At 42.1% G+C, this 27,187-nt stretch overlaps 1 protein-coding gene across 3 annotated transcripts in view; it reads left to right on the forward strand.

Annotated features, from left to right (window-relative positions):
- Positions 1 to 27,187, forward strand: part of SCAPER (S-phase cyclin A associated protein in the ER) — a 321,693-nt gene that overhangs the window by 108,369 nt on the left and 186,137 nt on the right. For all 3 annotated transcript variants that reach the window (XM_088446867.1, XM_088446876.1, XM_088446870.1), the window contains exons 15-19: positions 226 to 381; positions 552 to 694; positions 3,423 to 3,504; positions 6,300 to 6,452; positions 6,826 to 6,933. In XM_088446867.1, the coding sequence (XP_088302993.1) occupies positions 226 to 381; positions 552 to 694; positions 3,423 to 3,504; positions 6,300 to 6,452; positions 6,826 to 6,933 (642 nt within the window). The remainder of the gene's footprint in view (positions 1 to 225; positions 382 to 551; positions 695 to 3,422; positions 3,505 to 6,299; positions 6,453 to 6,825; positions 6,934 to 27,187) is intronic.

The raw sequence follows: 27,187 nt of genomic DNA on the forward strand, positions 1-27,187 counted from the left end.
TCTGAAGCACATGTGTGTGTATGTGTAAAATGCATCTTGTGTTTGGCATGGAATATCAGGACCAGAACAGTATAACTAATAGAACGTTAGAATTAAAGGACTTTTTTCAGAAATAGTAGCAAAGTGCACATAGTATTTCTGCTTTATTTGTAAAGAGATGGTGGATATGAATTGTGAATCATAAAATGTTGTTGGTTTTGTAGAACTTTGATCTTGATATTACAGGTAAATGAGATTGCTTTCATCAACACTTTAGAAGCTCAAAACAAGCGTCATGATGTCTTAGCTAAATTGAAAGAATATGAGCAAAGACTCAATGAGCTGCAGGAGGAGCGTCAGCGGCGGCAGGAGGAGAAGCAAGCACGTGATGAAGCTGTACAGGTACAAACTCTAAAGCAACCGCCTCCTCTTTGCGAACATACATTTCCATTGGTTAAATCAAGTCAGCAATACATCTATGTGGCTTTCAGCAAAGAAAGTGCTGTGGCCTTAGTTATCTCAAAGTATACATCACCATAAGAGAGGCATAACTCCTGTATGTTGTGCCTTAGGAACGCAAGCGAGTGCTAGAAGCAGAACGCCAGGCCCGTGTTGAGGAGCTGCTGATGAAGAGGAAGGAACAAGAAGCTCGTATTGAGATGCAACGGCAAGAAAAGGAGCGTGCTCGAGAGGATGCAGCTAGGGAAAGAGCTAGGTAAGTGACTGATCTGTCACACGGCTGCTGGTTCATGGCCATAATGTCAGCAGGTGTCTGATGTGGAAGTGTGACATTTATGAGTCTTGTTTATTGGAAATCTTAGAAGCAGACAGAAAGCTACTTACTACTTACATCAGTTTAAATGTCATTATAAATGCTGCTAAGCTAAACTGCATCACTTTATACCATTTCTCACTAAGAGCTTGCCTACAAGTGATTACCAAAGGTGTAACTGCATTTCCACACAGTGCACATAACCTGCATACTGTATTTATTGTAGTAGCACACTGACTAGTTGTGCTTCAGGACATTAATTGTTATGTTACACAAGTCCTCAGTACATACGAGTTAGACACACAGAAAATGCTGCAATCCAGGTCCACAATGCACATGATGGATCTGTATAATATCATGTGTTTCACTTGCACTCACCATGCAAGGAATAACGCTAATTGCACTGCTGGCAACACAGCGTTTTACCTTATGCGCACAAGACCAAAAAACGATTCTACTACAATGAACAGCTCCACCAGCACACAGGAAAAAAGATGAAATACTGGAGTGACTCTACTACATTATAAATGAATAAATCGAAACCTTGGACACTGGTTTACAGTACATTTGATCATCCTGTTGAAATCCCTGAGTGCCACGTTGCTGACTTTTATTTTACTTTATATGGTAGGCACCGGGGTTGCTGCAATATCCTTTATGGACCTACACACACATACACACAGCTCCATATCTCCACCATATAGTCATGTAATAATCCCAGTTATCAGCCCCAGCTTTCACTTCATGGTAATGTGGTTACAGAGCAGGGTTGTCAGTGATTATACCGATTGCACTTATGTGGTCCCTGTCACACAGCACTTGCCTTGAGTAGTTTCAGTCACGTGCCCCTTGCTGTTTTTGTGTTGATATATTCTGCTTCGAATATTGCATCAACACTTTTGGACTGCTGATGCTTTATTATCTAATGTATGTTAATTATTTTATATGGCACTTACCGGTTTCTAAGCTATTGATATCATATTGCTGTTACTATACCTCACTGTAAATAAACTGGTTTGAAATCAGTGGTTTAAACCAGAGCCTAAAAGCCATCAACACTTGGCTCAATTAACAGAATCTGCTACCACTTTGACTAAAGACACAGTTGGTTCATATGTTTAAAAGTCTGCCTGCACATCCAGCTGCTCCTGTACTGTACATCTGGTGACAATTAAACTTGCTTATGAAAGGGACAGTGTAGTGAAGTACTGAGCAGCATTTGCCCTATTATCTGGATTCCTAATAGGACTTTAGAAGCCATTAGAGAGCTTTGGACAGCATGAAGCTCAAATCTTCTTATGGAAAATGTGATGTCTGGTAGCTATAAATATGAAATTAGATCACTGATTTTCAAACCCATAAATCTTTTCACAGGCAGAGTGTAGATAATTCATAAATTGGAGAAATATTTCTTTAACTGTTTCTGATGACGACAGCATTGATTTATTTGCCAGGTAACATTTGTGGTAGTATTGGAATGTGCACAGTATACACTCGCTAGTTTTTTTTTTCTAGCTTCAAAAAGCAAAAGTGGTTCAACATAGAATTAGCTTTCAGTGCTGTACAGTAAACGTTTGCAATTAGCCGCGAGTTAGTGTCTTTCTTATCTGCTAGAAATTATGTACATAGATTAATTGGTTTATAATTATGGTTGATTCACTGCAAACCTTCTCTGCAACAATGAATCAGCAAGCACATTATACAACACTGCTTAAAAAAAATTAAATCTGTTTATTTATGAGGCCTCTGATAATAGTACTCATTAATTTGACCAGTCGTTTTACTTATGTTATTCCTTACCTGAGCCCAGGGGCACCACAATGTTTTTAGCTTGTGATGGGGGCGTGTTTGCTGCAAAATCGAATTTCATTTTGGCACCTTTAATATATATATGTGTGTGTCTGGGGTGGGGGGTGCTGCATGCGGGGGTTGGCTCCAAGGGGACGAGAGATAAAGTACATAGGGAGAGCTGGGGAGGGGCAGGGGACAAGGATGCAGGGCTGGTCCCAGAGGAGGGGTCAGCCTTCAGTTACCAGCCACTGTAGGGGTCGGAACTAGGTGGAGGAGGGAGGAGGCGGGCAGAGAAGGGCTATGGGGAGGGAGGAGGTGGAGCAGCTGAAATGGTCTATCTCCTTGTCCAGCCCCGTAGTAACCCTGCCCCCCTTGCCCTTCCCCCCTACGGCACCTTTGGATGGGATTGAACCCTACAGTATATAGGGAAAATGTAATAGCCTACAGATTGCAGGCATCAGCGAATCTGCGCGTTGTTTTAAAGAGGCAATCATTTAAAAGGCAAAACCAAGTTGGTTGTGCATTTTAAACGATTGCCCCTTTAAAATATCAGGCAGACACACTGGAAAGTGGTTGATGCCTGCATCACGCAGGCTATTACATTTACCCCTGTATCTCACCTCTATCTAACTAGATTGCCCCTATAATCCATTGTCTGTATTTCAATAGAGTTCTATTATGATCCATAGTCCAGCTTCATATGCAATCTATTATACCAATCAGCTTTCATTAATGACATAACCTGGATGTAAAATATCATAATTTATACATAAAATTTATAAACCAGATAATGTTCTGTAACATCTTCCAATATATCACATTATCCAATTCTATTTGTACATTCATTACACACTGACCAGTGTCACCTCTTCACTTACAGGGACAGGGAAGAACGATTGGCCGCACTGACAGCAGCACAACAAGAGGCAATGGAGGAGCTGCAAAAGAAGATCCAGCTTAAGGTTGGTATTAAAACAGCAAGGCCCGGCAGCGAGTGGGCAGAGATGTCTGCTAGAGAAATAATTATACCTCATGTGTACCCATGGCATTGATCTTCCTTCCATGGAATTCAATTAAGCTACCTATGTTTCCTATTTAGTCAGAAATGTAAGGCCTACGGCCATTTCTGTATATATTATACGGAAGGAGGAACCATTCAAAGCATTCCCTTACCTAATTTCATAGCCTGGAAAGCAAGATATTTGGGACAGATAAGCTGCATTGAGCCCACCTAGTTTGTGAAGCAAGGACATGACATGTCAGTTAGCAGATTGGAGTAAACCACCTCAGAGACTTGAAGCATTTCAGTCGGAGCCCCTCCCCTAATAATGGCTGTGCCTCAGGCCAGTCTCTGCCTCTCTAGATGTTATCTGTGTGTGTCTGTGAGCAGAGCGCTCTCCAGCAGACTCCTGTGTTACTGCTACACCGCATCCTGGCTTTAGAGTCAATTAGCTTTGTTAGACTGCAGATTACAGCATGACCTCTAAACTACTACTGACTTTTCAGAGCTACAAACCTCCTTTATGCCACGAGAGAAGCATTCTGGTTATGATTAGAGGGACTGGGATACTAAGGGGTCCTCCGGAGGCAGCCTCATTGCTGCTCAGGCACATTTCTGCAGTGACAGTCTAGAAGGGAGGAGTATGCACCATGCTCCCCTAGATGTAAACTACTTTTAGTTTGTTGCTTTATGGGCAATACAGATATTAATAAAGAATTCTAGCATTGCTGAGCTTTAGAATGCTCTGTAACCCTTGTCAGTAACAGAGCTCTACAATTATCGTTTCTCTACCAAGGCCTGGCCAGATTGTAAGAGTTTGACCTCATTGCTATGCAATCGTTTCTCTAAGGATAGCTTCACCTTTACTTGTATATTTCATTTTAACTAATATGATAATAGAGTTTCTAGTACCACACAGAGTATGTGAAGTTCCCACACATACATGAGTATCACAGTGCTATAACATAACTGTGCTTTTGATTTAAAAATTCTCAAACAAATCAGCATGAAAAAAGTTACACTGCAATTTAAACCCATGTGTTTCATTGAACTAAGCACTCTAGAAAATCCAAAAGTAGTATTAAAATTTTCACTAATGTTGAAATATTGAAAAGTTAACAACTATACTTAAAAAGAAAAACGACACATTAATTGTTGCTGAATATCTTTCAAATTTCTTATGTATCAAACAGAAATCCACAAACTCTAATCCAGATTGTGCTGAGTACTGAGGAACTATACCATATATAGCTAGATCCACACAATCCAAAATTGGAATTATATGGTGATTTTTGTCACATGTGTCTAACAATGCTGGCAGATTGATGCATCATAGGGTGCAGTCTGACATTGCTGACCTGGGATCCCACCAACACTAGTGTAGCATGAGGATCTAGATTCTTGGCCATACTGATATTTAGCATTGCAGACTGTTTTGTGGCTCATTAGGTACTTTGAGGAGGCCATGTGGGGTTCCAGAGGATTGCCAAATACAAAGGGGGAAACCCTAATCAGTCACAGTAGTGCTCATTTACATTTAGCATTGCAGTGGAGGAAGGGGTTCATTTGCCTTAAAAAAGAAAATTGAGGGAAGTTGGATGCAAATATTAAATCGTAATATCCCTGTGCAAGCTGCGCCTGATGGCGTCAGTATCACAACACACACACACACAAACCACACATGGTACAGCCAGCATGTGCTCATGTACATCTACCTGCCGTGTGATGGAAATAGATCATTAAAATGAAGCCAGTGACGGTATTGCACAAGAGACAACTTTTAAGATTCTTGGGGATGCTCACATTCTATCTGCCAGATGACTGACAAGGACATGATTGCGGACAGCACAAATATAGACATAGGTGAGACTAACGGGTGGTCCAGTGGGCACACCGGACTACCCATTAGTCTCCGCCATCCATTCGCCTGCTCCCTGGACGTTTGTGCTGCTGTAACCTCGTGGCTGCAAGCCAGGAGAGATCTTTCTAAGTATCAGGGGCTAAAAGAAAATGGCTGCCCCAATAGAAGGCTATTTAAAGATGGCCACCGTTGACCAATGGGGAGCCAGGGTTTCTTTTCCCAAGGACCCAAAGGGCTTGAGAGAGGAAAAAAGGGGCGGGGCTTATCGAAGGAATAAAGATGAATAGGTGAGTAAGGGGGTATGCACTACTGTGTGACAAAGTGAATAAAGGGAACTAATGTGCGGCATAAAGTGAATAAGGGGAACTAATGTGCGGCATAATGTGAATAAAGGGAACTAATGTGCGGCATAAAGTGAATAAGGGGAACTACTGTGTGGCATAATGTGAATAAAGGGAACTATTGTGTGGCATAATGTGCAATAAGGGTACTACTGTGTGGCGTAATGTGAATAAGGGACATTACTGTGTGGAGTTACATGGCATTATGTGAATAAGGGGTACTGCTATGTGGCATAATGTGAGTTGGGGGCACTATTGTGGAGTGTCATGATGATACGCCCCCATTTCAACTGACTACGCCCCTTGTGATGCGTACTTAAGGATAGTTTTTGGGCACAAGCCTATGGAGCGTGCATACACTTTATATCTGCAATACTGAAGGTGACATACCTGTAATTTCTGGTGAGGGGTGGAACTGGGACCACCCATTACCAAATGTCTAGTGTCGCCTATGAATACCAATTATACACAATTGCAGCTGTAGAAATCTGTACATGTAATAATATTTGTTTAACCAATAGAGCCCATAGAATGGTCTCACATTTTGTATTTCAGCATGATGAGGGTGTACGGAGACACCTGGAACAGATTGAACAGAGGAAAGAGAAAGCAGCAGAGTTGAGCAGTGGAAGACATGCAAACACAGACTATGCTCCTAAACTCACCCCATTTGAGCGGAAAAAGCATTGTACTCTCTGTAGTGTAATGGTACGGATCACTTCTATCCATTCCCTTGTTCCACATCATATGGGTTGTCTAGTGCCCAGACTCTTGCTCCTATCTCACTACATGTCTCCTCGGAATACTATTAGCATTCTATTTTTGTTGCTTTCCCCGCTTCCCGATAGGTCTTACTCTGTATATTCTGAATATTAACCCCGTCTTGTCCTCACTTTCAGAATTTGATATACTATCTGAACCTTAAATCTCCACGACAACTGAAATGATTACTTTTCTTGTCCCGTCCTCCTTGTTTTTGCACCTGTTTAAATGTTTGTGTAACAAGGTGGTTATGATGTAACCTATAGTGCAGTGGATATTTTAGTACTTTACTAAGAATGATCTTCACCCTTCCTACCAGATTTCCTCAGAGGTGTATCTCTTCAGCCACATTAAAGGAAAGAAACACCAATTGGCTGTGCGAGAGAACAGCAGTATCCAGGGCCGGGAATTATCTGATGAAGAAGTGGTGAGTACTACAAGAAAAAAAAATCACCATTGTGTATAAATATCTTTTAAGTGGTGAAAGCTACAATGTCTGCAGCTTTGCAGTGTTTTGAGTCACCAGTATAAAAATCTGGATGCGAGTCTCCACCACAGAGGTCTGCTCTGTTCTTTTCATATGTGTTTTTCTTATTTTTATTAATTAACAGTTGTTTATATACGTCTACAGCATACCCAGTTTTTTACAGAGAGACATTTACATCAATCCCTGCCAATTCATTCACCATTATGTCTTTGAAGTGAAGGAAACAATCAAAACTAACCCAAGCACTGTGAGGTAGCAATACTCACCACTGTGTCACAGTGCTATCAGTCAGTGACACTGTCTTCCGTTTAATTAGCAAACAGATTGACAAATGTTACAAAATCACAAAATGTTATACTTATTGGAAAATCCAACTTTTTCTATTACAAATAACAATAGATTTGTGGATCAGCTTTATTAGTCTTAACCAAAAAAATTATATATATCTGTCTTTGTCTGGGTTGCTGTCATTATACTGAAGTTTCCCCAGTAGCATACAAATAACTTTAAGCCAATTGCCATACAAACATTTAAGCTGTCAGTGAGAATTTAACATCATTTATGATTTTAAGATTAAACAGCGGTGTATGCTATAAAAGATAATTGGAAAATAGAAAAATGGAAGTCTTGTCCAAAAGAATTTAAAAATATGCTGAAACATGCAGAGTGCTGAAGACTATCCTCCAGGTAAAATAGCTAATGTCGGCAGTTAGAAAACAAGTGCCGCACCAATCAGATAAAACCACCACAACATGAAATAAACACTTCACTTCTTCAATCAGTTGCTACATTTGTCATCTTGTTGTCAAATTGTCAGGATACCTAATCACAACATCATGGAAGTCTATTATCTATATACAGAAAATACTTTGATTTTAATCTGTCTCTTCACGGGTTACATTTTTATGGTGTGACTTAACCAAAGTCACAAGCAGTTACATATAATATTCACTCTTCTTGACAGCCTGTTTTTGTTATGTGTGACAGACCGGAGTTACAGATGTGTCCTCATACATTGTTGCTGCAGTCATGCCAAACAGCCCCTCTGTGCCAGTCCCATGCGACTTTGCTTTTGCCAAGTGTCTTTTTTGTGTCTTTTCGCCCGAAAATGCATCTTAGTCACAATGCATTGCGACTTGGAACCCACCAGGAGACTGCACTGATTAATGTGAGATGTGACACTTGTATATGTGTATGCCACTGAGTCTGAATCTGTATACAAAGATGCAGCGGCCGTGGCTATGCACGCCAAGTTCCTTTGTGCTTCGTATACATACAGACTCAGGTGCACACAGATATACAATATCACATTAATCAGCACAGTCTCCTGGTGTGTCCTAGTCACATAGCAGTGCAACTAAGACGCATGTTCTGACCGAAAAAGAAGCGCAGCACAAGCAGATTTGCATGGGACCTGGCGGCTCCTCATGTCAGGCGTCTCGCACCACATGTTGTACTGAGGTTAAATGTATCAGGACACGTAGATTTATTCACTTATTATTATTACCAGTTATTTATTTAGCGCACACATATTCCGCAGCGCTTTAAGATTGTTCAAGCTAACTCATAGCAGGAATTTTGCTTTGTAATAAAACAAAAAGTTTAATTTTTCAATATATTTTTGCAAATTGTTTTTGCAACATTTGGCACTTTATTCATCAAACTGATACCTCAATTTGCTAAATTCATTATTGAAAACCATCTCATGTGGGGCAATATGTTGGCATGGCAGTTGGCATTGCTGTCTCACAGTACAGAAGTCATGAGTATGATTCTAAGGTGACATGGTCACGGTGGATTAGGGCCATGACTGGGCATATTGGGTTGTGGCTATAGTCAGATTAAAGATGTGACCAGATATTTCCATTTTATGGGGTCTAACCTGTACAATATAACCACAATGAAAGCTCATCAGTTAGAATGTTTGATGTATGATTTTGGAGAGGATACAAATAATTTACTAAAGTGAGAGTTTTTAGAAGGGGAGAGGTTGCCCATAGCAACCAATCAGATTCTACTTAACATTTAACTAGTACCTTCTAGAAGATAATATTTAGAATCTGATTGGTTGCTATGGGCAACATCTCCACTTCTGAAAACTCTCACTTTAGTAAATATACCCCTTAGTGAGAGGGTGAGTTGGAGGAAGTAATTAGAGTTGTTAGAGTGTAATAGGATGTCATATAGGATTATAATTTATTATTATCAATTGATAAAGATCCACCAGTGATTGCACTGAGCAGATAATAACAGATAATAATGTTGGTCCCTTGGACCATCGTTAAATAATTTGGCGTTCTACTCCATTATTTTCGGGTCCGATCATAATTTATGGTTTTGTGTCTTGGCTGGAGTGATCACACCGTGAAAAACCTACTCAGTTTGCGAAGAAGAGTCCATTGCTGTCATCCTCATATAAAGACGTGCTATAGTGCAGCTCTGCAAAGCTACACACGAAGATCGAGCGATTGTTAGCCATTACACATGCGTCTAAGCCGTAATGCGTGTGCGCTGCGATAGCACTGCGATTACGCACACACTGAGGAATCCGTTGAGAGTGAGTGACAGGCTGTGAGTGGTTGGAAAAATGCAGATGTGCCTGCCCATTTGAATGCTGTTGCTTGGGCATGCATAAATTAGCCACTGCGACTGCATACACAGATTGAGAGCTCACTGCGTGTGCAAAGACTTGCAGTGTCTTCAGCAGGTCAGTGGTGTAAATGCTGCGTGAGTGGTTGATGTGCGTTGATAGGACCGATGTTTACACAGAAGAACGACAGTGGACGTATATGAGAATGCAGAAGTGGGCGTCTTTATGCAGTCTGAGCTTTGACAAGCATTAGCATATTTTCGCATCTGTGATCACATTAGCGATGGCTGCGGAATCAGGCCCACTGTCCAGTGTGTTATTTATCACTGTAAAGAGTAAGCAGTAAATACAGGTTATTATGAAAACGACACAACTTGCAGACACAATAAGAATAAGAACCCTGTTTATAAGGGCTATTTCTGGACATTTTAGTAGGAACAATTAAATAAAGTTGTGTCCACATGCACCACACGGCAATTTGTCCTGTTTAACACGCTACAGACTTATCCCAACACACACTTTTGTACCGAATATGCATCGTATTCATATTACTGATGCGACCAAAGTGGATTGCATGCAGCTTCTGTGTGCAACTTAGATGCTAACCGGGGTAAAAAGGCAAAAGACTGGGGCCGATAATAGTGAGCTACGTCGTGCATCGTGCCACGCATTGTTGTGTTTCATCTGCAACTTTATACTAATTCCTTTGTGAGAAAATGCTGGTCCTAGGTGCCTAGGACACAAATAACATGCTATATAAAAGTCCAGGAATTGCTACCTGTGGCAGAGAATCTAAGTCGTGCCATTCGCCTCACGCCATATGGTGCAAAAAGGATAGGTGTATGAGGACACATCTGTTGGTCTATGTACTGTACACTAAAACAGTATCAAACTAACAGTATAACAGTATCCTTTACCTGATATTACAGTGACTCATTAGTCTTTTAATAAACCTGTGGGATGTGTCTGCTGGCTTACGTGTAGTGTCACTGGTGTGAGGGAAGGCCTGCCAGAAAAGGACAAATACTGAGGGGACTATTAATTCCTGGTGAAAAGCCGCTTCCACCTCCGAGCCAACTACTTTATTAGATATATTCATACACAACACTAAAATGAAGTGCTCCCTTGATATATCTCTTTTTCTTCTGAAGCAGATTGACATCTTCAGCAGTTATTCCCATAAAGGTACTTATTGTATTCATAGACTTACTTCTGTATGCAGAACCTCTTCTTCCCTTAATAATCACTTTTACAGTTATTCCATTTTATAATCTGATCTCTGATACCCTCTTGATTTTGTATAACCTGAAATGTGATAAACTGTGCAGAATTAAATAATATTGCCACTATTTTATCACACTGCAGGGAAATCTGAAAAAATGATTGAATTTTGGAATTGGCTGCTTCTCTGGTAGATATGGCTGCGTTAACATCACTCGTCTTTTTCATTGTGTAATTATGGGTGTTGTTCTACTGCCTGATGTGACAGCTGAAATGGGGACAAAAATGAACATAAACATGTGTATTTCTGCATTATCAGGCATTTTTTAGTATGTCACAGTACGCATGTACAGGAATCAATTATGATCCCTGGTGCAAATCACTTTTATCATTATCGGACTGCTGGCAAATGAAGTGCAAATTGCAGCCATCATGTTAACCTCACTAACAGGGACCAGAATCAAGCAAGGGACCAGATGTTGTCAAAATTAGCCACCTACACGTGCTGCCGAATTGGGCACTGTTCAATAAAGGATCGGCCTGTACGTAGCCATCTTTTTTTTTTTTTTTTTAATGTGAGTAATTTATTTTTTATTAATTTTTTCAAAAAATATTCATAAATAACACACACCACAATTTCCTAATGAGTTTGTCAGTATAGATATATATATCGTATAATTCATAATAAGGAGTTTTATCAACAAAAGGATGACCAATTATACTTACAGTTGTCTGTATAATAATTATCTGAACAATAACATAGTATCAATCATTGTATAGCAGACTGTAACACATAATACTTGTACTCAACAGAAATTCAATAACAACTACAACCAATATAAAGAATAAAATAAGAAAAGAAAATAAGGTACATCTTTGAAATTGAAAAGAAGAAACATTGATGCACTTAGCCACTCGTTCTATTTGCCCCATCTCTAGGTGTAAGGCAGTGTCAGAGGAACAGGGGGCTTAGGACCGCAAGTGGTTTGCGAGTAATAATCTATCCAGAAACAAAACCGTATTACACCCAATGGATTTGCCCACATCTTCAAACACAGATACCAAGTTATCTGCTGGGAAGTGCATATATAGAGTTCTGCCACCTACTCCAGACACGGTCAAACTTAGATTCAACTTTTTGTGTAATGTATAGATATTTTTCATGCTGCACTGTAGTTTGGACCAAGGACAACCATGTGCAAAAATCAGGTCCAGATGAGGCCATCCAAGAGCGAGCCACACACACTTTAGCTAGTGTACACAAGTTAATAGAATATTGTCTGCTATAGTTACCAATGGTGTCATCCTTCAGAACACCTAAACAGCATCCTGTGAGTGTAAGAAGGGATGGAGAAATCCCAGTACCGGATAATACATATTTGACTTTACCCCAAAAGGTATGAACTGTGGGGCATTCCCATAGATAGTGCCAAAAAGTACCATTAGCTGCTTGACACTTTGAAAAATTACTTGAATCCTGGCCACCAACTTTCAGTAGACGAGCAAGGGTAAATTTGTAGCAGAAACAGTTGAATTTGTTGAGGCCTGATAGATGCAGTGGAGATGCGAAGACAGTCAAGCTCTGTCCCACTCACGATCACTCAAAGGGTCTACATCCACCTTCCATTTCGCTTTAAGATACCTCGGTTAGATATATGATAATTTGAGAGCAATATATATGAACGACATTGACCTGCAGGAACCTAATAATAGAGTTAACTTAATTGGGAAAGGTTGTATTTTAGGTGGCTCGTTAAACTGAACATTGAAGGAGTGTCTGCATTGTAGATATCCATAGAAGCAGGAGGTAGGTAGATGAAAAACCTCTCGTAACTGAGAAAAGGATTTAAGCATTGAGTTCTCATATAAGTGCCTCAGTGAAATAATGCCCTTAGCCTCCTACAGCTAGTGACTACCTCCCAATAAGGCCTGCAAATGCATATGTCCAGGAGTTGCCTGAGACATCATCAGTGAATGTAAAGCATTAGGTGAATTATCCTGAAGCCACGTCCTCACAAGTGCGAGCTGTGCCGCATAATAGTACATACAGAAATTGGGAAGAGCCAACCCACCCGAGGATTTAGATCTTGTCAAAACTTTAAGACTAATACGAGGATGACGGTTTGCCCAGACCAGAGAAGACCACATACTATCCAATTTACAAAATAATGAAGGGAGAAATATTGGGGACTGCTGAAAAATATAAAGTACCTATACTGAACTATCATTTTATTCAGTTTAATCCTACCTGCTACAGTAAGGGGCAGCCTGCACCAAGTGTTTGTCTTATCTTTTAAATATGTACTGTAAGCAGGGGATGTATATTCAATGTGGTGTAATCTTGTGGGAATGAGTCACTTGCCTTAAGGGAAGTGAAATACTAGAAGAAACAGGGGTGCCCTCTAAGGGGAAGAATAGAAGATTTATCCCAATTAATTTTTATCCCAGAGTACCAACCAAATGTATCTATAACTTGGAGGACAACAGGCATAGCCACATTATAATTGGTTAAAAACAAGAATAAATCATCTGCATATAGAGCCACAGTATCTGTTCTGTTACCCAGCCGAAATCCTAGAATCGGATGGGACCGCAGAATGCAAGTTAATGGCTCAATGGCTAACGCAAAAAGAGTTAAGGTGCCCACACACATAGCGATTTTTTTTCCCGATCTGGCCGATTCCGACACATTTGGAACGACAGATCGGGTAAAAAATGCCCAAATCGTGAGTCCCCACTCACGATCACGATGCGATGCGAGACCCGCAGGTCACACATCGCATCGTCAGATCTGCCGTGCAGTACGGCAGATCTGACAATCTAGGTCACAATGCACTATAAAAAAGTCTGGCTGCAGGAGATCGGATAAAGATTGGACAGCATATCGTGTGCTGAACGTGTGTTGAGCTGCTGGGGAAAATTTCAAGGGAAATCGGACACATCGTTGGATCGTAAGTATATCTGTATGTGTGTGGGCACCTTTACAAACAGTGGACAACTTTGTCATGTACCTCGTGATAAGGGTGGGGAAATAAACCCAATAACTGAAACCTTAGCGCAGGGCTTGAGATACAACAATTGAACCCATCGTAAAAAGCCTGGGCCATACAGTTCATAACCTCCCACAAGAACGACCACAAAACGGAGTAAAATCCAAAGACACAATAACCGAGGAGGACTCATCCCCATGGGAGGCCTGAATATGAGAATACAGACTCTAACATTCATTGAAGTAGACATACCTGGATAATGACCTGTTTAAGGCGTAAAGAGAGAATTTTGGCCAAAATTTCATATAAAAGATATAGGACGATATGAGTCCAGGTATTTGGGATCCTTCCTTGGTTTTGGCAACACTATAGTTAATGCCTCTGACATTAGAAGCAGGAAGGGAGTTTACCTCATACAGGCTGTTGTAGGGCTCTAATATTTTAGGAACAAAAATTCTGGCATGCTTTTATAAACTTCCACAGAGATACCATCTATACCTGGATCTTTGCCCCTCAGAAAGGAAGTAATGACCGCATCTACTTCCTCTAGAGTCAGTGGACATCCAAAAAAAAGCCTGAGCCTCTGGAGATAGGCAGGGAAGCCTAACTGAAGTGATATAGGATTTCAAATTCATCAGATCACAAGACAGTCGACAACTGTACACATTTTCATAGAAGGATAATAAAACATAACCATCATCTCTAAAATGTTCTGAAATAGTATTAGAGGGGCGTTCGACATGAACCAAACATGCTAAAGAAAAAATGTCTGGTCTGTCAGCGTAGACATAGAGTCGTATTCGTATTCAATTCAACCGAGCCACGATACTTTTTGGCGGCCCAGACTTTTCGCCTACTTCGCCTGTTTTGTAGGCGGAAAAGTATCGCGTGCATGCCCGCTTTACCCCGTATTCAATTTGAAAGTACGCAAAAAAGGGACCCGGCGAAACTTGAACAGGCGGAAAGTACTGTCAGATTTGGGAAAATCAGCCTGACACCCCCCAAATGATGCTCTGACATGGGGGTTAGCTATGGTACTCCCCGATTTGTCTTGCTGAAGGTAGTTGGTGCTTTTAAACGGGCTCAATAGCTGCTAAATAGCGTTTTTCTATACGTGGTGCAGAATAGTATTCAGGAGTATTTTTTCCAGAAAATAAGTTATCCCAGCAAATTTGGGGTACTTGAAAATGAGGGTCAGCATATTTAAAAGTTGCAAAAATGAAGTTGAAAAAATCGTGAAAAATCCACCTGCAATCAAAAAAACACTTTGGGCATACTTGGGGACCCCGCAGAGTCAAGTTCGCCAGTCTTTAACTTTGTCCCCCAACATTTTTTTTTTTTCGCCCACAAAATGAAAGTGATTTTTTGGGGTGTTCTTAAGTGGGTTTTCTTTTATTTTTTGACACAGTTTACCTTTGGGGGACTGTTTGAAGGCTGCACGGGGGTTCCCGCAATGTTGCAGCCCAAAACCCCAACTCTGAACTTTTTTCTGCCTGCTATTCATAGGCAACTTTTTCTGCCTAGGCGGAAAGTCTTTCAAATTGAATACGGGGTAAAAGCAAAACAGGCGAAAATGACGTCATCGGCGAAAAAGTATCGCGGATCCAGACTTTTAGCCTCAAATTGAATACGGGCCATAATAGGGATTTGCACAAAACTACAATCTACGGTGAGTCCTAGCCGTTAAGTGGGCAGTCCAAAAATCTTGAGCAGCTAACCATTTTATTAGAGAGGTGTCAAGCCTATCCCCCAGATAACTTCATTCAAGAGTTTTACAAGCAGATGATTCTAATTCAGCCTCCTTTTTCCTATAAAACTGTTTCAGTTCAACAGCCCTTTTCACCAAAAGATCGTCTCAAAAAGCTTTGAAAGAAACCCATACTATATCTGACGGGTGGCCATTCCAAAATTTTAATCAAAGAAACCTGTCCACAGGGCTTCAAGTTCAGATCTCGCCCCCATTTGTAGTAACCAAGATGTTTGTAACTTCCAAAATCTCTGCCCTTTGGGACTGCACATGCCTAATTCCATCATAAGCAGGGAATGGTTTGAAACACACGTCCTTTTATATTCACCTTTAGTTAATGAGGGAATTAAGCAGTGGGAGACCAGGGCCAAGTCGGTCCTGGAGAAAGAATTAAATGAAAAGGAAAAACAAGAAAACAGACGCACTCCATGGTGTTTATCCCACCAGACATCAACCCAGCCCAAGTTAGCCACAAACTATGCAAAACCACTACCCTCATTATATTGGAATCAGAGGAGTCCTGCCACCCATCCAGGGTTGCCTCCATAACATTGTTGAAGACCCCCCCCCCCCCACCCAAACAAATCACAGAACTGTTAGGGGAACCTGCAGTAAACCAGGGCCGTCCGCTTTAATACCTCATAAGAATAAGGGTGTCACGGCTGCTGACACTTGAGACTCCTGGAAGGAGTCAGGCCTACTGGGCACTATAAACTGAGGTGGTTTTGGGAATGACCTTTTCATGAAATCTCAGGAACACGGAATAAAAGTAAATAGAATTTATTCACAGGCAAAATATATAGCAACGTTTCACATAAAGTCTAAACAACACAGAAGTTCAGATATGCAGTAATCAATATAGGAGTAAACCCCTATATGTAAATAAAGTCTCTGATACTAATGTGGTAGGGAACCCCGAGTCCATTATGGGGCTAAGACCTCAGGATGGTATAATGGACCTTACTAGGGTTGAGCCCTGTAGCGAGATGAAAATCTGGAACAGGGTTGAGCCCTGCAATGTAGTGACGATCCGGAACAGGGTTGAGCCCTGAGATGTGGTGAAATTCCGGAACAGGGTTGAGCCCTGTGATGTACTAAAACTCGGAGCAGGGTTGAGCCCTGTGATGCAGTGAAGATCCGTGACAGGGTTGAGCCCTGCAATGCAGTGAAGATCCGGAGCAGGGTTGAGTCCTGTGATGTAGTTGAAGATCCGGAGCAGGGTTGAGCCCTGTTGTGTAGTGAAGATCCGGGACAGGGTTGAGCCCTGCGATGCGGTGAAGGTCCAGTGCAGGGTTGAGCCCTGCAGCGTGATGAGGATCCGGAGCTGCGTTGAACCCCGCAATGTAGTGAGGGTCCGGAGCAGGGTTGAGCCGTGCGGCGTGACCGGGATCTGGAGTGGGGTTGAGCCCTGCAATGCACGAAGGGTCCGGCGACGATAACTGTAACGGTGCAGTTGACAACTGTAGTAAAGGTAAATTCAATGTCCACGGAAGTAGAAGTCAACAGGCAAAGTAAATAATCCAGCAGGGGATGCAACCACAACAATGGAGCAGAATAACAATACTACGCAATGGCAATGCTGAGCTCTGTAGTGCGGCTGGTAACCAGTATCAGAAGTTTAACCGGGACACAGGTAGGAATATAGCAAAGTCCACAGCAAACCACAGGCACAGCAGGGATCTGGCAGGAGTCCAAGAAAGACCTGAAAGTAACGTTGCACAGACACTGAGACACAGTTAGTAACAGGCTTTATACTAGAGGTCTGTGATCCATAGGAAGTTCAGAACATGTGACCCAAATGGAATCAGGTTTGAAATAATAAGCAATCAGAAATCCCACAACCTGACAGCACCTTTGAGACAGATGATCATTTTACTCTCTATCCCCTGCATGTGGAGAACGCCAGCAACCAGGATAGCTCCTCCAACGACCACAATGGAACTTTGGCAAATGTAGTTTATCTTTACGTACTGAAATAGTCACAGTCCTGACAAAGGGGGACATATAGACGAGTATAAAAAGGGTAGTAGAGTGGCTTTTACAATCCAAAAATACATAATGTCCATGAGAGTCTATCTGAACCTTTTTGAGTACATAAGGTACTGATTTATTGATAAGTACAGAAACGCCTCTAGAGGAGGTTGTGTGGGAGGCATGGTATGCCCACCATATCCACAGTCGTTTAAGTTAGAGCACTTTACTCCCAATCAAGTGGTTCAAGCAAGAAATACCTGGGCTACATTGTTTAGGTAGTTTAAGGATCAGTGAGCATTTGACCCAAACAGTGACTTCCTGCACCTTCTAAGTAACTTCAGCATTTATACATACAAGATACATGAGGATCTAGCAGGGAGCTCCCTGAGATGTCATCACTCCCGACACACTTAGAAGTTACATAGGCCAACAGAAAAAGAGCTGCAGAAAAAGAGTACCATACATGAACCTAGCATTACAAAATCCACGTCTCAGGAGACGAGGAGCCACCCTCTAAATTAAATATACCTACTCTTGTGAGAGCTGTAAAATCTATTTTACAAATAGGAGAGGAAAAACCCGCTCCTAAGCAAAAACAACCACTTTTTAAACGACAAAAGGTAGTTTTACCAGTGTTCTCTCACTCTGATTAGCTATCTGATCACATGAGTGAAGCATGGAATATGCCCAGTAAAAGGTTTCAAATCCAAAATGTTTAAGTTCCTTTTACCCTCTTCCAGCTACTGATTGTACTAAATGGGAAGTTCCCCCAGCTGTGGCTTCTCATGTAACCCGTCTGGTTAAAAATGCCACCTTACCCATCCATACTGCAAACTCCTTGACGGAGACTACAGATAGTCATATAGAAGCTTGTCACACATCCATATTCTCTCTTACAGGAGCTATTACTCGTCCTGCGAGGGCCACGACTTGGGTGGCAAAAATCATGGAGAGTTGGGTAGGGGCCCTAGAAGACAGGGAGCAACTATCCTACATATCTCACATTAGAGATGCAGCCTCCTACTTGGGAGAAGCAGCTATGAATATGGCTCTCCTGGCCTCCAGGATATCTGCCACTTCGGTAGTGGCTCACAGTATTGTTTGGTTCCATTCCTCTACATATAATACAAAGCCTCGGACGTCATACTTTTGGTCCTTTTGCCCTCAAGAAAGAGCTACGGGTCAGTCCTTTCCATGGCAGCAGGCATCAGCCAAGGCCTCCAACCCAAGGTCCAAACATGCCTGAGCTTCTAGTCCTCCACCTGCCAAGTCTGAGGACAAGCCTACAGCCTGACGGGGCAGACCTCTCCCTAGGACTCCCAGGGTGGGAGGCCGACTTCTTCAATTCGCCCAGTTTTGACGTCAGACCACATCAAACGCCTGGGTAAGAGTAGTGGTCTCCCACAGATATGCTCTATCCTTCCTAAGGCGACCCTCCCCAGCATTATTTTTGCACAGGGCCTCCATCGGATCCAAGCAAGGCCCTGTTACTTCAAAAAATGACAGTCAGTCCTTACTGAATTCAGCAGTAATAATTCCGGTGCCCTCCTCACAACGAGGCAAGGACTGTTATTCTACCATTTTCCTGGTTCAAAAGCCCAATGGGTCTCATCGGCCTATCCTCAACCTCAAATGTCTGAACAAGTTTATCAGGGTGCCCAGGTTTTGTATGGAAACACTCCACTCTATTATCCTGATTATGAAGCCTGGGGATTTTATGGTGTCTCTAGACATTCAGGACGCTTACCTACAGTTATGTACAGAAGATTGTTTGGGACCTGCACTTCACTCAGTTGCTGCTATATAGTGATAGAATGGAGTCCCTAGAGAACCCCTAAATAGATATAATAACAAGGGTATATCACTGAGCGCTACCACATAATTGAGAGAAATAAAATAATAGAAAGGGATAACTTTTACCAATAAGCAGGAATGCAATAAAACAAAGTTCACCCAACAGGGTATGGAAACTCTTCTATCAGATGGATTTTCAGAAGTAAGGATAGCTTTCCAAAATTCTAATCATAGTCAGTTTAACGTATTGGACACTTCTTTGTCTCTCAAGGGATCAGACTACTCCCGTACATAGACGACCTCTTGTGTTTGGCCAGCTCCCCAGAGATTCTTCACAGCCATCTGCAGGTAACAATTGCCTTCCTACAAATGCACGGGTGGCTGATCAACTGGAAAAAGTCTTCCCTGACACCTTCTCAAAGAATGGTACATTTAGGAGCCCTCTTGGACTCTCAGGTTCAGAGAATCTTTCTAACAACAGACAAAATCTCCTTAATACAACACAGACTGCGCAGACTGTTTCTCAGTCGCCGAGTGTCAATTCACGCTGCAATGCAGACATTGGGATCAATGGTGTCCACCTTCGACATGGTGGAGTTCGCTCACTTTCACTCCAGGCCCCTACAACACCTGATCCTCTCAAGGTGGAAAGGCCTACTCCATCTACTTCGATCCCAGACGATGGGCCTCTCCCCGGAGGTTCGCCTGTCCCTAGCCTGGTGGCTGCAGACATTACATTTAGACAAGGGTCGACCCTTTTGGATCCTGGATTGGGCTCTCCTTACCACGGACTAAATCCTCCGATGGTGGGGTGCAGTGACCGGCCAGCACTCCTACCAGGGCCGCTGGACCACAGTCGAGGCAAAGTTTCCAATCAATGTCTTGGAACTTCGAACCATCTACAGAGCTCTCACTCTGGCTCAGGATATTCTTCAGGGCAGGCCAGTACAAGTACAGTCCGACAACGCCATGGCAGTGGCCAACCTCAATCACCAAGGAGGCACTAGGAGTCGGGCAGCAATGGCAGAAGTGTCCCACATTCTCACATTGACCGAACGCCATCTCCGTGGTACTCATTCTGGGAGTTTTCAATTGGGAAGCAGATTTCCTCAGCCATCAGGACGTGCATGCAGGAGAGTGATCTCTACATCCAGAAATCTTTCAGCTTCTGGTGGACAAATTGGGTCTGCCAGATATGGATCTCATGGCCTCAAGACACAACAACAAACTTCCAGTATATGGAACCAGGACAAGGGACCCTAACGCGGCCTTCGTGGAAACATTGTCAGTGAAATGGACATTCCATTTGGCATACCTCTTTCCCCCAATATCCCTGCTTCCTCGAGTTCTTTGGAAGTTCAAGCAGGAATGGGGCACAGTCCTGTTGATAGCTCTGGCTTGGCCCAGACGCCATTGGTACTCCGATGTTCAGAGTCTCCATAGACGTTCCTCTTCACCTTCCTCTACGGGTAGACCTGTTGTCTCAGGGTTTATGTCTATATCCGGACCTGGCTCGTCTGTCTTTAACGGCTTGGCTCTTGAGACATCCCTCCTAACGGCTAAGGGATTTTCCAGCTCTGTGGTCCAAACCATGCTCAGGGACCCTAAACCGGCCTCAGCCAGGATTTATCACAGAATATGGCATACATATTTCCAATGGTGTGCTCCAAGAGACTATGACCCCTAAGTTTTTAAGGTGTCTAGAATTCTTTCCTGTCTTCAGACTGGATTGGAACTAGGCTTCCACCCTGCATCTCTGAAAGTGCAGGTCTCTGCTTTATCCATCTGGTTCCATATACAGCCTCCCTATGTCCCTCCTGTGGCTCCATGGGATTTGGCAGTGGTGCTTCAAGCACTTCAAGAACCTCCACTCGAATCCCTGGAATCAGTGGATGTTAAGTGGCTCACTATCGCATCTGCCCATAGGGTATCAGATTTAGGGGCGCTTTCATGTCGCTCCCCCTTTTTAATCTTTCATTGGGACAGGGCGGTACTTAGAACACGCCCAGACTTCCTTCCAAAGGTGGTCTGTCGTTTCCACCTAAATGAGGAAATTGTGGTTCCGGTCTTTCAATCACCAGACCTCTCAGCAGGTGAGGCCTTTTGAACATAGTCCGTGCTCTATATGATCTACGTGGACCATACTACTTTCATCAGGAAATCGGACTCTCTCTTCATCCTATATGGATTCCACAAGAAGGAATGGCCAGCTACCAAACAGACTCTGGCCAGAATGAGACCTTGCTGTGCCGTGTACAGTATCTGCTCATTCTACTCGCTCTGTGGGACCCTCGTGTCATTTAGTACAGCGAAACGTGTTAGAAGACCACCAGGACATCATCCTCACCTGCCAAGTGACTCCACACACAGCGAACTGCTTCACAAACCACCCTGGACCAACTGGGCTATCTTGGAACTATCTTGTTTTCCATATCCTGGATCTTATACAGAGGTCCACACCGTGAAATTTGGAGGACTCCCAAGTGCAGCATATGGATTCTATATGTCAATAGGAGTATTCCCCCTATCGGTACAAGGATCTGGTAACTGTTCTTTGGACAGTCCTATGCAAGATTAGTGCAAATACCATTTATTGTCATCTGGTAATTACAGACTGGACAGTCTTATTTCAATCCATTTAAGTGGTTATTATTGCCTTATGGTAAACCAACTATCCGGAAGTATTATAGGAACAGCTTTTGTGTTTATGTGGACTTATAATAGGGTGAAACATTGGCTTGCTATTATATCTGTATCTAATTGATTTTAGTGAATTATTTTATTTTATTAAAGTAACATCTGTTATTTATGAAACTGTGAAAATGCATTTGTGAGTACTCATCATCAAAGCGCTACTATATTTCCCTGTTTTTGTATGTTTATCCATGTATGGGCCTGACTAGCCCTCACTCAGTAGCAGCTTGGAATAAACAGCCCACTTCAGCGCCTGTATCCAATCTATTGGTATTTTCTTACTGCTAGTCCACAGTGGCGCATCTGCTGAACAGCTATGTAGGGCGACCACCTGGACGTCTGTCCACACGTTTCTTAAGTTTAAAGCCTTTGATACATTTGCCTCTCAGGATACTTCCTTCGGGCGTAGGGTACTCCTATCAGCTCAGGAGCGTTCTCGCCCTTAAACAACTGCTTTGGGACATCCCCCATGGTCTCCCTATGGACCCTGAAGAAGAAAAGAAGAGTTATGGTAAAACTTACCTGTGTTAACTCTCTTTCTTCAAAGTCCATAGGGTCCACAGGGCACCCACCCTGACGCTCCTAGCTTCTATGGGTTTCTTCTCTTCGTCACTTGTTTCCTTCTCTGTGTGCGAGTGTGATTCTTCAGTGTACCAGTCCCCTCTCTCCTCTTCTGCTCCTGCCTTGGGCTTGTTAACCAAATTGAGTTGCCCTCAGGCTGTGGGCGGGGTATAGTGGGAAGGACTGGAGCATCCTGGGATTGAAAAGCTTTGCTGTAGATGTCCGGTCATCCATGGTCCCACCTACACCCCATTGTCTCCCTGTGGACCCTATGGACCTCAAAGAAAGAGAGTTAACAAAGGTAAGTTTTGCCATGACTCTCCTTTTTATCATTATTAAAGCTACCAACAAGGTAGAAACCCCTTACTTACCCCAAAGTACCTTTATATAATTGACTGTCTGAGTGTTTAATATCACTGAAAAGTTACTAATCAATAAGATAAATGAGAAAGGGCACTTATTTATAATGATGTAGGCACCACCTGGGCATGAAAGGAATTCCCACATGGCTATTGTCATCAGCTGGTAACTCTTTATAATGTGTGGGGTTGGACGCTGTATCATTATGTAATGGCATTGTGTCACTCTACTGGAGTCATAACAAAAAGGTTTCCTCTAAATTATAATTCTTTTAGTGTTATATGTTATCCTATCATCATCTCTTGGTATAAGTGAAATTTGACTGTTCTGTATGTTTTTAATGTGACTAGCATTCATTGGAAGTTAATCTACGCAATTTGCTAAATTGTGCCCTGTAAAATGAATATTGAAGCAGTTTTAAATACTGTGGCCTTCCTATGATAAGTAGGCTCTGAAAGCAGCGCCTGATATGCATAGGGAAAGGTACCCCCCCCCACCATATGACACCTCCACTACATCTGCCTACAAGTAAAGGATGGAATCGCCACTTTGAAGTAGTGCTTTTCTATGGTGTGCTCAGCAGCACAACTCTAATTCCAGTAGTTTTTTGTCCCCTGGGCTTTACAAGTATTATTGTTTTGTTCTAAAGCAACTGTGTGTTTTAAACGAATACCAAACAGTAGCAAAAGATATATAGAAATATGTTTTTTTTTTTTAATATTTAGTGAGAGCTGTGTTAATGCATTGTAAGTGATACCCTGTGCATAAAGAAACAGACTGCATAGCAGATCACTAGGTGACATTTGGTGTAGTATTAGATTTCTAATGCAAACCTTCACCTCAAATGCATAAATATGGGAACATTTCTATGGACACCTGAAACATGCAATTACCATGCCTACTGAGAAACTTTTTTGGGGGTAAGATCACGTACTAACTAGGTTCATTTGAGAAATTTAACCCTTAAGGCCCCTACGGTACGATTTTTTTTAAACAATATTGCCGTTATCGACCGTTTGGAACGACAAATCGTTTAAAAAGTGCCGTGTGTAGCTACGATAACTATGCCGATGTGCGCTCCCGCTGGTCGTTGGTCGTGGTCGGTGATCTCTTCAACATACAGAAAGATCTCAACCTGTGTTCCACGAATTGCCACACATCGTTCCGTGTGTACGCACGATTAATGATTTCATGGACAACAAACGATTTGTCGTCACTTTTCCTGGCCACTCGCTTCCAGCATTTTGTGTTAGCCGATGGGGAAACAGAAGATGCATCGTGAGGTTGTTTGCTGCCAATCGATATATCATTAACGACCCATCTATATCATTAATAATTTGTATAACAGTTCCATGTGTATGCAAAATATTGTTTGCACAATATCATTTGTCTGGGAGTGTTCAGGAGTTCAAGGGAAATCATTAACGAGATCGTATCGTTGCCTACTTCGTACCGTGTGTACCCACCTTTACTGTGTTATCTAAAATGTAATTTTGCTTTGCGTAAATCTGTAATCTTGTGTGTATAGCCAATGCTCTCTTTATCATAAAGGCTTGTAGGGGCAAAAGTATTCAAAGAAGAGCGTCTGTTAATATATATTTTTTACATATTATGATGATTTTGCCACCTATTCAGCAAAGCAGTGAAAACCATTGAAGTAGAGATGTTTGTTAATGAGAAGTGAGAGCACTGCGTGCACAATAACAAATCATTCATCTTTTACACTTTTACCAGTTCACTAAAGTGACCTCTTTGATGGTATCACCTACTTTATATATAATAATAGGGAACATTAGTTCCATGTCCTCCTATACACATTAAGGGCCGATTTCATTTAGCGGCGAAAAAGTATCGCGGATTACCTCATTTCGCCAGGTGGAAACTTTTCTGCGTATTCAATTGCATAAACTTTTCGTGTACGCGGAAAGTCAATGCATTGTAATAGGCGACAAAGAATAGCAGGCGGAAAAAAGTGCAGAATTGCGGTTTTGGGTGCAAAGGTGCGGAAACCACTCTGCACCCTTGGGACAGCCCCCCAAAGGATAACTGCGTCAAAAATCCCCTAAAAATAAAAAAAAAAGAGGAACACCCCTAAAAATTACTTCAAAAATGGTGGCGAAAAAGTACAAAGTGGGGTTACACACATAAAAAGTAGTAAAATAGACTATTGGGGGGTCTGCAAGTATGGGGTAGGTGTTTTTTTTTATTGCAGTCCTTGCTGAAGGTGCGTTTTTGACATCACTTAAAACATCCCTTTAGCGAATTTAAACCATGCTTGCACCCATTTTCAAGTATCAAAAATTTGACAGGACTACTTATTTTCTCCAAAAAAACTGCTTAATGCTATTCTTCACCACTTGTGCAAAGACAAAGACGCTATATAGAGGCAATTGAAAGGACTTAAGTACCCCAAATAGCTTCAGCGGGGCTAATCGGGGACATCTATACTGATCCCCAACTGCATCTTTTGGGGGGTGTCAGGCTGATTTCCTCATCTCTGACAGCACTTTTCGCCTGTTTGAGTTTTGCCGGGACGCGATTCGCGTCCTTTGGAATTGTATACGGTCGAATAGCGGGGCGCGCGCAAAACACGCAATGTAGGCGAAAAGTCCGGCAGGTGGAAAAGTATTGCGGGTGCAAAACTAATTGAATACGGCCCTAAGCTGGCCAACTCATAACAATATTTTTCCAATATGCCCACAGTCAAATAAGTATGAATTCAGTCAGAATTCAACTGAATTATTGCTGAGTCTTACCTGCACACATGTTATACAGGCAAACCCTCATTAAGCAATAGCTGCTTCATTAAACACTAAGCAGATAATTAGACACTAACTGGAGAGAAGCCAGTAGGAAATATGATCTAAAAACTGGGATGCAGTTGGGGATATGAGCACAATATATTGCCATTTCTTTTAAATTTAGATTTTACGCCCTAACTCTTTTTGTACCTAATATAGGCTATTTTAGCTATATATTTTGTCACATGCTTATTGCACCCCAGTTTTGATTTAATGGTTGTGTGTTTAATATATCCCTATTTTTCTATGACAAATCTTTGTCATATTTATTCTTTATGCTATACGGCCAGGCACAGTACAATCCTGCTGCTCAGCCCAAGCATTAAGCATTATGTCCCAGTTTGGCTACATTTGGCATCACTTAGGTCTTTTTTTATATGCATCCGGAAGTTGACCACACTTTCAGGTTAATTATGGTTATCTGACTGCATTAACAAACATGTGTTGGGATTATTATTACCATTAATCGGCTGGGTTCTAGTCATGTTGTCATCAATCACAATCTTGACAGTCAAAAAGTCAACACCATAATGTTGAATGTCAAAATGTCGACCTGGTTAAAATGTCGACATGAAATGTTGGCAATAGAAACTTTAGGGTTAGGCTTAAAATTGTGTGTCAACATTTTTTCAGTGTCGACATTATGTACGTATCGACAATGTGTCTAAATAATGACTGTAAACATTGTCATCGCCGACAAAACATACCGAACCCGATCGGATTATTATAGGTCATGGGGGTTGTCTGGACCACAGATACTGCAATATCGGACATACAAGTATTGCACAATATCTGTGCAGACAATGCAGCATGTATGGCCAGCACTACAACTAGATACTGTATCATCCTATGCAGGTAGTCGGGATCCCGGCGGTCACAATCCTGACGCTGGGATCCCGACAGGGTTAACATACCGACACTTGTTGGTTGGTATGCTAACCCTCCCCCTCTACCCAAACCGACGCTGGTATTTCATCCCCATCCTACTAACTGTCAACTATAGCTGGGTACACACTGGAGCGATGTGTACCTGGACGATATGGCAGCCAATGAGCCGACATTGTATATGCGGTACACATCAAAACAATGTATTGATCATTCCATCCTTCATTAGCTTGCACGGCGCCGCATGCGACATCGTCCGGATGGCCATGCAGCACAGATATCGCTAACGGCTGCGGAACAACATATCGGACCGATATTGTTCCAGTGTGTACCAGACTAAGATATTGGAGAGCGGAAAGCTGTTCCTGATACCCCACCATGTAATATGCATGTTTAGGGTTTGTCATTCTATAAATGTTTAACATGCAGCAGGATATTTGCCAGTCTGAGAATAAATGAATTTACAGACCTTGGCCCTCATTCAGAGCCGTTCGCTATTTGCGGTCGTTCGTTTAAAAACAAGGGGTGGCTATTCAAATGATCCGTACGCACATTGCAGTCTGTTCACACCTCTAAG

The sequence above is a fragment of the Taudactylus pleione genome, unplaced genomic scaffold (assembly GCF_031769625.1).
Source record: "Taudactylus pleione unplaced genomic scaffold, aTauple2 ptg000019l, whole genome shotgun sequence".
Classification (NCBI taxonomy): domain Eukaryota; kingdom Metazoa; phylum Chordata; class Amphibia; order Anura; family Myobatrachidae; genus Taudactylus; species Taudactylus pleione.